Source organism: Urocitellus parryii, chromosome 12, assembly GCF_045843805.1.
Source record: "Urocitellus parryii isolate mUroPar1 chromosome 12, mUroPar1.hap1, whole genome shotgun sequence".
NCBI classification, from domain to species: domain Eukaryota; kingdom Metazoa; phylum Chordata; class Mammalia; order Rodentia; family Sciuridae; genus Urocitellus; species Urocitellus parryii.
This window is the reverse complement of record NC_135542.1, coordinates 92,010,384-92,021,144: the sequence shown is the minus strand read 5'-3', so window position 1 is coordinate 92,021,144 and position 10,761 is coordinate 92,010,384. Positions and strand designations below refer to the sequence as shown.

The 10,761-nt window shown below is 48.7% G+C and overlaps 1 protein-coding gene and 1 pseudogene across 1 annotated transcript; both read left to right on the top strand.

Moving 5' to 3' along the window:
* Positions 1 to 647: 647 nt before the first annotated feature.
* On the top strand, positions 648 to 1,331 carry LOC144249628 (N-acetyltransferase 8F1-like). The gene has a single exon (XM_077791740.1). It carries the CDS (start codon positions 648 to 650, stop codon positions 1,329 to 1,331), a length of 684 nt encoding a protein of 227 aa, XP_077647866.1.
* Positions 1,332 to 1,946: 615 nt separating this feature from the next.
* LOC113178653 (N-acetyltransferase 8F1-like) lies at positions 1,947 to 9,063 on the top strand (annotated as a pseudogene).
* Positions 9,064 to 10,761: the final 1,698 nt, after the last annotated feature.

The window sequence follows — 10,761 nt, the reverse complement described above, 5'->3', positions numbered from 1 at the left end:
TTTATAGCAGCTCAATTCACATTAAACTGTGGATCCAACCTATATGCCCTTCAATAGATCAATGGATAAAGAAACTGTGGTGGATATACATGATGGAATACTATGCAGCATTAAAAGAGAATTAAATTATGGCCTTTGCATGTAAATAGATGGAGTTGGACAATATCATGCTAAGCAAAGTAAGCCAATCCCTCAAAACCAAAGCCTGAATGTTCTTCATGATAAGTGAATGTTGCTCCATAATGGGGGTGAAGGGAAGAATGGAGGGAATCTGATAGGGCAAAAAGGGATGAGGATGGAGAGGTGGTATAGGGGCAAGAAAGAAGGTGGAATGTGAAGGACATCATGACCCTAGGGGCATGTATGACTGCACATATGGTACGAAGCTACATCATGTACAACCAGAGAAATAAAAAATTGTGCTACATTTGTGTAGAATGAATCAAAATGCATTCTGATGTCATATATACATAATTAGAATAACTAAATTTAATTAAAAAAATAGACACACACTTGAGCTCTATCCTAAGTTCTGGGCATAGAGCTGGGGACACTCACATGATTTTTTCCTCTCTTCCTGAGCTGTAGGAAAGGCTTGTATGAAGGTTTACCTGTCACTGTGAAAACTGCTGACACATAGTCTCCCAATGGCACCTCATCACATCCGCAAATACCAGGAGACTGACCGCAAGAGGGTCCTGGACTTGTTCTCCCAAGGGATGTTCGAGCATGTCCCTGCCACATTCCGCCTTGTGCTGAAGATGCCACAAACATTCCTGGTCTTACTTGGGGTGCCCATCGCCCTACTCCTGGTCTCTGGCTCTTGGCTCCTGGCTCTTGGATCTAATGTCACCCTCCTTGTTTTCCTCTGGCTGCTGGCCAGACAGCCTTGGAGGCAGTACATAGTCAAGTGTTTGCAGACAGACCTTGCTGACATCACCAAATCCTACCTGAGGGACCCTGGTTCCTGCTTCTGGGTGGCTGAGTCTGGGGGCCAGGTGGCAGGCATAGTGGGTGCTCTGCCAGTGGAGGACGCCCCCCCAGGGAGGAAGCAACTGCAGCTGTTTCACCTCTCTGTGTCCTTGGAGCACCGAGGTGAAGGACTAGGGAAAGCCCTGGTCATGACTGTCCTCCAGTTTGCGAGGGCTCAGGGCTACAGTGAGGTTGTCCTTGATACTAGTGGAATACAGCAGGCTGCTCTGACCCTCTACCTGCGCATGGGCTTTGAGAAGAGAGGAGAGTACTTCTTTAGCAAGATCTCTAGACTACTGGGCATTTCTACAATTCAATTAAAATACTGCCTCCCATTTGCTCAGGAAGGAGGCCCATGAGCTATTGTCTTGTGTATCAATCAGGATCTGATTGACAATCCTGTAGCACAAGCAAACCCTGGCATTTTGGTAGAACAAATGATGAAATCTCATTGCTAGTGCACATCTGAGTCCAGCATGTTTGACAGCCAGGTTTGGATATGGGGACTTCTATTCCATTCATTGTTTCATTGGTGTAGAACCATTTGTAGGTAAAATGTCAAGAGGATAATGTGCACAGAGGTTGCTTGAGTTTGTGAGCCAGTAGTTTCTCCTGGTCTGTGCTGGGCAGCTCTCTGGGTCTCAGGATACCTATGGAAATGTCCTGGATAGACTGCAGTACCAGTGACACTGTATGTAATCTTGTCCCAGCAGGCCAGCTCAGGCAGGGCTCAAAGTCCCTGAAGAGCAGCCAATGCAAAATGAGAAAGGAACAAAGACTTCTCCATGTCCTCACAGGGGTCACTTGTGGACACATCCCAGACTCTGGGGAGAACTGGAGCTGGCTCAGAAGTGGAGGAGCTTCAGAGTCCAGAGCAGAGGGGCACGATGTGGCTCTATGGGAAGAATTGGGCAGCAATGCACTCACTGTAGTGACCTGTCCCTGCAGAGGGGTGGGAAGGTGACCTGGGTATGATGCACCCTCCTGGTGCTGCCAAGACCCATACCCATGGGCAAGGTTCACTTGGGGAGGTGGGAAATGGACCCCTCCTTTGGGTCCTGGAGGAGGACATGGACAGGTGAGTGTCCCAAAATTTTCCTGGATTAGGACTCAGTCCTAGACTCTGTCCCCAGGTTTTCACAAACTCCAGATTTGAGCCTCAGGAAAGATCCCTCCCATAGAAGGGAGAGTTGGGACATGAGTCAGTGCTGATGTTCCCAGGACTGTCACCCTTTACCAGCTGACTGAGCTATGTTTGGGGTCGTGTTCCTGGGGGCCTGCAGCCACAAACTTGATCTCCCTCACCAAGAAGCAGAGCTCCTGACCAGAGATTCCACGCGATACTGATCCATAAACTTCTATCCCTTAGGCAGTGTTAGGGGGTCTTTCTCACCTCAGTTTCTACTTCTCAGGATTGTGGGGACTCCTGGGCCACAGCCTGTGCAGTTTTGGGATTCAACCTTGGCTACGCCCATTTCAGCTACATGGAAACCCTTAACCATGCTCATGGTTTTGTTCAAATAGAAGAGACAAGTTGTCTAGGACCAAAGGGGTCTGAGACGCCTCCCATCATTTAGTAATCAACAATGAACTAGAAGCACTGACTTTTCAAATGAAGACATTTCAGAAATTACCCAGTTTCAAAGGTCTCAACTTTTTGGTATCATTTGAGGATTTGAAAATGCACCCCCAAGTTTGGCTCAGCCACAGCAACACCTTCACCAGGAAAGAAAAACCTTGTCAGAAGGAGGCTGGACATAGCTTCCTGAAAACATCATCCTGAATTTCAGCAGCAGGAGGGCAAGACAGTGAGGCTGCCCTCAGGCTCAAGTGGAGGCCTTCTGCCCCTCCTCTGCTCTGCATAGGAATCCTCTCCCTTGCAATGATCACCCTGCCCCTGCCCCCCAGCACCTGTCTTCTTCTCCATGTCACCAGCAACCCAGGCCAGAAAGGACTTATCTCCTCCCCAGAGGCAGGGCACCATGGTTAGCCAGCATCTTCCCAGCCATGACTTTGTGGCAGATCCTGGGTCCTGGGAGGATTTGTACTGTAGGACTGAGACCTGGGGTTGCCCTGGGAATTCTGACTGCAGCCTCCCACTCTGGGGCACTGAGGCTCAGGACTGGACCTAAGAGACAAAAGGACAGACCCTAAAATCTGTTCTCAAGGTACAGCATTGTAAAGGTCCTGTATGTCACTGACCTTGTAATGAAAGAGAGTCACAGGGTGAATTTCATGTTCTCCAGATACTATCCCCACAACAAAACCACTCTCCCAGGTAATGACCCCTACATCTTACTGTGGATGCTGTTGGAATAGTTCAAGCCTGAAAAGGATGGGTGCCTGTGAAGAAAGAGAAAGGACCTGAGAAAGTGAAGTCAGTGCTTATGGACCTAATGTGTGACACCATGGGGGAAAGAGGAAAGAGGTGACAGAGGCCACCATGTCCAGATCTGTCACTGAGCTGTGGCCTCCATGAAGTCAGGGCAACTGTATGGAGATCAAGGGCCAATTTGGCTCATTAACTCAGAATAGATATTTGCTTCTGAAAACCAATGAAACTACATGACACAAATCATGTCACTTTTTTTCAGAAATCAATGAGCAATTCATGGAGAGTCCACAGATCTCCAACTTATGACCTGCTCTTTGAGTTCTTCCTCATTCCTTCCCCATCAGCCCTCATCACCACTCTCCACCTCTCCCTCCTGCCTATCCCATACCCAGAACGACCAGAGATAGTGCACAATGGGCTCAGATCAGAATATTGGGACTTCTCTTCTTCACAGGTCGCATATGCACAGTGTTCCAGGTGGACCTTCCACTCCTGCTTCTTGGTGCCTGTGTTTCTAGGTAGTGGTCACAGTGAAGTGACCCTCAGGCCCTGGGTTCACAGTGTCCCTGAATCTGCATTGATGTGCTGGTTCCGTGGGTTCATGGGGTCCTCCCATTCTATCAGGGACGCATAACGTTGAAGTTTATGGTGGTGCTGCTGTGAGGAGGTGGGACCATTAAGAGGTGAGGCCTAGTGGAGACCTCAGGGTCTGGGATGGTGCCCTTGGATGTTGACGTGGAATGCCAGCCTATTTCTTCTTAGTCTCCTTCTTTCTCTCCATCTGGAGAGCAATGTTCTCCACCATCACCTCCCTGCCATTGTTCTTCAGCTCCTATATGAGAGACCTAAAAGTAATTCCAAGGATGGAATGGAACCTCTAGAACTGAGCCTTAATATGCCTTTTCTCTATGTAAATTAATGTCTCAGGTGTTCTGTTTCAGTGATGGAAGCTGAAGATGCATTGGAAGAGCTGGGCCCTAAGCCATCCTCTTTCCTCTGGTGGTGAGCAAGGATACCTACAGCTTCCAACTTAGCTGGGGGAGATCTGCCATGGATGAGGTCAAGCTTAGGAGGGAGCTGATGCTTCACACACAGTAGCAGAAAAATCAAGAAGTCAATGCGTCTTCAGGTTACCTGAGACACTGAGGCCACATAGTTTTATTGAAGACACAGAAAACACCATGCATATGCGTAGACAGAGGACAGGGACAGTGCCTAAGCCTCCTCACCTTGACTTGGTTGATATTTACTGTCTCTCAAAAGGACCATTCGCCTCTCTTACCCCTTCAGAATCCCAGTGCACGTTTTGCTGACATTCAAGTGTTGATGGATCAGGTTATTGTCTGTAACTGTACTGAGAAGCGTGTGGTCAACAGCCATACACTTCTCAGAATCAAAGGTGAATGTTCATCTTGGGTTCTGACCTTATGTCAGACATCTGGAATCTCAGCAGCCTCCAGTAGGGGCCCTGAACTACTGCTGCTGGTCCCCCACAACCTGCATCTCCATGAGGACACTGCAGGCAGCCCCTACAGGGATTTTCTGATCTTTCCATGTCTGGCCTCTCCCTAGCATCCTCCTAGATCTTTTCAACAAAATCCTGCCCATCATATTTCACCCCTTTTCCCTGTTCATTCCTATTTGAGTCAATCTATTTTCCTCCATATCTGCCCTCCAGGGTCCAGGTCTCACTGTCTTGTTCACATCATGGAACTCAAGCCACCAGTACATTTCCTGTGCCTCTGTGGGCCCCAAAGGCTCCTTAATATACACCAATCAAGGTTCCCTCTTCAAGCCATGCAGATAATGGGAAGCAGGGAAAACAGTGCCTTTGACCAAGTGAGAAATGAATGAATGCCTCTCCTTGGCCAGACCCAGTTCTGAGCCAGGGCTCTGGACTTGGCAATGCCTGTAGGCTTGGTTTAGTTCTCGTGAGCCCTCCTTGGCCAGGTGCTGTTGTGAGCAACCTGCACACCTCTATCTGGAAACCTTCTCTAGGTCAGAGAATGCATGTGATCTGGGGGTATCTGCTATTATTTCTGTCTCTCCTGATATGTTCTCCACATACCTCTACAGAGAATAACATACAATCTCTCTCTCTCTCTCTCTCTCTCTCTCTCTCTCTCTCTCTCTCTCCCTCTCCCACCCCCCACTCTCTCACACACACACTCACATGGATCATTTCATTCCCAACTTACAATCCTACCTCTGGTCTCCCTCCTGCAGCACAGTCTGTACTACATAACAAGGCTGTGGACCCTGCATGGCTAAGCCCATGCTGCCCTCAGCCACTCCCTCCCTGGGCAATCATGTCTTCTTTGCCTTAAAGCTGTGCCTTTGTTTTGTGTTAGTGTTGACAAGCCTCTGTTAATTCAGCTTGAGATGCTCCTTTTTCTCCCTGGGGAGGCCAACATCTCCTTGGGTCTCTGACCAAGTGTGTGCCTGGGAGGAAATCCTCTCTCCCAGCAGTCCATGAGTCTGCCTCCTCCTCCTAGCCAGTCACCCCTGTGAGGGCATCTAGCCGTCTCCCAGACACCTAATGCTCCTGGGGAACTCCTGGGATCTAAGACCCCTCCTCAGCCACATCCCTGCTCCTCCTGAATATCCATTAGTCCTGGACCCAAAATAAAAATGAGTGAAATAGGGCCTGGACCTGTGGCTCAGTGGTAGCATACTGGCCTAGCATGTGTGGGGCACTGGGTTTGATTTATATATATATAAAATGAGTGAAATACTACTAGTCAGTGCCGGCTTCGACCCTCACACTGCTAAGGAATCGATGAGAGAGGAAGAAAGCCAGGGACTTGACAGGTCTGCGTGGTAAAGACACATGGCAGAGATTGAGTTCCCGTGCAGTGGAGCTCCATATCATTTAGAAGGAAACATCTTCGAAACCTCTTCGAAAGAGGTCCTAATGTTCCATGGGAAAGGATCTTGTTTTTCTGACTTGCAGCTATCTGTCTTAGTTTGGCACATCACAGCTGAAATATGCAGGAAGTCTGCTGGCTCCAACCCCGAGCAACCACCAGAGCACACAGCATCCCCCTAGCTGGGAGCCTGTCACCTGGATGTGAAGCTCTGTTGACTACTAGAAAGGCACAGCTACAGAGCAGAACCTGCAGCAAAAGCTTTGCTGAGTGAATGAAGGGAAAGGAGGAGGGGCCAAGGAGGATGGAGTTTACCTGGCCCAGTAAAACTGAGGCAGGGAGAAGCCCAGCTATAAGTACCTTGTTGCTGAGCCAGAGACCTGAGCTATTGCCTGTGATGAGAGAACCCAGGCTGAATGGCACAGTCCCCAGACTCCTAGCATGTGTGGAATAGGACCTGGGTGGACCTCAGAGAGGTCCAGGTGTGCTGGTGAGAGATGCTATAGCCTGGAGGGAACAGGAGAGGGGTGGCAGGCCTCCTAAGGTGAGGAGCCTGTGCTGGTTGAGATCCTGCTGACCCCCACAGGTTTGTTTCCCAGTCTTCAAGAAGGTGAATGAACTTGGGTCCCCTGCTTGTTACACCTCAGTACTTTGCCCTTGAGATTTCTGATTGTGCAACGTTTATGACTCAGTAAATGAGCTGGCCACCCAGATGTGCTACCCACAGGTGGGCAGGTCCCAGATAGTCTCTCCTGGATGTCCGTTGGAGGCTGAGGGTTGAGGCTGCCCTGGATGCTCTCCGTTCCTGGAAAGTAGATGAGTGGACTGGGGTGTTAAGTTGGGGGTCTGTATCACTGTGGAAATGGAGTCTCACAACTTTTTAAGGGTCTGAAGACCTCACTTGGCCCTTCGTCTTCTTAGCAGCCTAATCCTTAGCATTGGGAAAGGAGGCTTCACTGAAACTTCTGCTTTGGAAACAGGAATCTTGTAATATGTGGACCTTTGGTAGGGCCCAAAGGCCTGGTGAGAAGAGTAATGATTGTTAAAGGGTGTCCTTTGCATTTACCAATCATTTTAAAGAGTCTTAATAGGGAAATGAGCCTGAAGAGAAAGAGACTATACATATCAGTACATTGAATTCAACAGGCTGTTAACTTTCAAAACAACCCTAGAGGACAATGTTATTAAACCCTAATATGTAGGTGAAGACACAGACTAAGAGCAGTTATGTGACATACCCAAGACACACAGTTAGAAATGGGGGAAATCGGGGTTCTAATCAGGTGTTTCTGATCCTACACCTGTTCCCAGTGCTGATGGCCTGCTTCTTTTTTGACCAGAGTAAAGACACACACTTGAGTTGGAAAGGATGTGGGGGAAAAGGCACACTCATATGTTGCTGGAGGGACTGCAAATTGATGGAACCAATCTCAAAGCAGTATGGAGATTCCTTAGAAAACTTGGAATAGAACCACCATTTGACCCAAGTATTCCACTCCTGGATCTATATGCAGAGGATTTAAAATCAGCCTACTTTAGTGACTCAGCCACATCAATGTTTATAGCAGCTCAATTCACAATAGCTATACTTTGGTACCAACCTAAATGCCCTTCAATAGATTAATGGATAAAGAAACTGTGATATATATATGTCAGAATATTACTCAGCATTAAAAGAGAATGAAATTATGGCCTTTGCATGTAAATGGATGGAGTTGGAGAGTATCATGCTAAGCAACGTAAGCTAATCCCTCAAAACCAAAGCCTGAATGTTCTTTATGATAAGTGGATGCTGATCCATAATAGAGGGGGGTGCATGGGAACAATGGAGGAAATATGATAGGGTGAAGAGGAGTGAGGTGGGAGAGGTGATATGGGGAAAAGAAAGAAGGTGGAATGCAATGGACATCATGACCCTAGGGACATGTATGACGGCACATATGGTGCAAAGCTACATCATGTACAACCAGAAGAAGAAGAAATTGTGCTACATTTGTGTAGAATGAATCAAAATGCATTCTGATATCATATATACATAATTAGAATAACTAAATTTAATTACAAATATAGACACACACTTGAGCTGTCTCCTAAGTTCTGGGGATGCCGGGGACACTCACATGATTTTTTTTCTCCTCCAGAGCTGCTGGGAAGGCGTGTATGAAAGTTAAGCTATCACTTGTGAAAACTGCAGACACATAGTCTCCCCACGGCACCTCATCACATCCGCAAATACCAGGAGACTGACTGCAAAAGGGTCCTGGACTTGTTCTCCCAAGGAATGGTCGAGCATGTCCCTGCCGCCTTCTGCCATGGACTGAAGTTACCACAAACACTCCTGGTATTACTTGGGGTGCCCATTACCCTACTCCTGGTCTCTGGCTCTTGGCTCCTGGCTCTTGTATCCAATGTCACCCTCCTTGTTATCCTATGGTTGCTGGCCAGAGAGCTTTGGAGGCAGTATGTGGTCATGTGTTTGCAGACAGATCTTGTTGACATCACCAAATCCTGAGTGCCCATGGTTCCTGCTTCTGGGTGGCTGAATCTGGGGGCCAGGTGGCAGGCATAGTGGGTGCTCTGCCAGTGGAGGACGCCCCCCCAGGGAGGAAGCAACTGCAGCTGTTTCACCTCTCTGTGTCCTTGGAGCACCGAGGTGAAGGACTAGGGAAAGCCCTGGTCATGACTGTCCTCTAGTTTGCGAGGGCTCAGGGCTACAGTGAGGTTGTCCTTGAAACTAGCATAGTACAGCAGGCTGCTCTGACTCTCTACCTGCGCATGGGGTTCCAGAAGACAGGAGAGTACTTCTTTGACAAGGTCTTTAGACTACTGGGCATTTGTACAATTCATTTAACTTACTTCTTCCCATCTGCGCAGGAGGGAAGCCTGTGAGCTATTGTCTTGTGTATCAGTCAGGATCTGATTGACAATTCTGTAGCTTCTATTCCATTCAGTGCTGCCAGGTGACCGTGATTCAGGTGTCTAGCACCATAGTAATGCTGTATTAATAAAAAGCCAAACAATACTGCGCACACACATTGCTTATAAGTCTGTGGGCCAGTCGTTGTTCCTGGTCTGTGCTGAGCAGCTCTCTGGGTCTCAGGATACCTGTGGAGATATCCTGAATTGACTGCAGTGCCCACGACATGTATGTCATCTTGTCCCAGCAGGCCAGTTCAGGCAGGGTTCAAAGTCACTGAAGAGCAGCAAATGAAAAATGGGAAAGGAACAAAGACTTCTCCATTTCCACACAGGTATTGGTTGTGGAAACATCTAGACTCCGGGGAGAAATGGAGCTGGCTCAGAAATGGAGGAGCTTCAGAGTCCAGAGCAGAGGGGCACGAAGTGGCTCTATGGGAAGAACTGGGCAGCAATGTACTCACTGTAGTGCCCTGTCCCTGAAGAGGGGTGGGAAGGTGGCTGTGGATGGAGGGGGATGTTCCATGGGGAGATCTGGGTATGGTGCAGTCCTCCTGGTACTTCCAGGGCCCAATCCCATGGGCTAGGCTCACTGAGAGGAGGTTGTGGGTGGAGCCCTCTTGTGGGTCCTGGAGGAGGACCTGGACAGGTGGGTGTCCCAAAATTATCCTGGATTAGCACTCAGCCTGGCCCCAGACTCTGTCCCCAGGTGTTCACAAACTCCAGATTTGAGCCTCAGGAAAGATTCCCTCCTGTAGATGGGAGAGTTGGGACATGAGTCAGTGTTGATATTCACAGGACTGTCACCTTTTCCCAGATGCTTGAGCTGTGACTCTGGCATGTTCCTGGGGTCCTGGAGCCACATACTTGGTCTCCCTCACCAAGAGGCAGAGCTCCTGACCAGAGAGTCCACGTGACACTGATCCATAAATTTCAGTCCCTTAGGCAGTGTTAGGGGGTCTTTCTCACCTTAGTTTCTACTTCAGCACTGAGGGGACACCTGGGCTATAGCCTGTCCAGTTTTGGGATTCAGCCTTGGCCTACACTCACTTCACCTACACAGAAACCCTTAACCACGCTCATGGGATTTATCCAAACAAGAGAGACAAGTTGTCTAGGACCAAAGTCCTCAACCTCCTGTCACGGTTTTCTCCTGCCTTTGGCCTTGATAACCAAACCTAGTAGCCTTGACTGGCCCATCCCATTCCTTCAGGCTGTCTCATTTGTGCTTTTAGGAAATCAACAATGTATGCACCTGTTCTTCTGACCCTCCCCACTTTTGTCATCCTGCCATTCACATCAGGTGTCTCTTGTCTCCTGAGCTGTGTTCTCAACTTCTCACTAAAGTGGTCCCTCAAGGCAGGCCCTGTGTGACAGGGAGGAGGCCCTGCAGGCTCTCCCTGCTCTGGTGCCATCAGCTCTCCTTGCCCAACGAAGTCAGTGCCTAAAGGAGCAGCTCCCAGTGGCAGAGGACTAGGAAACAAAAGAAGAGGTCCTCAGTGGTCCCTGTGCTTTGAAAGTTGTTTCAATAGCAGGGTAACTCTGGACTCATCCCAGGCAGAGATGTCACACCCTGCTAGGTCTCAAAGGCCAGAGGGACAGGTGGCCTTTAAGGAAGGTGCCAGGATTGAAGGAAGGTGCCAGGATTGAAGTACTGTGATGATAAGGAGA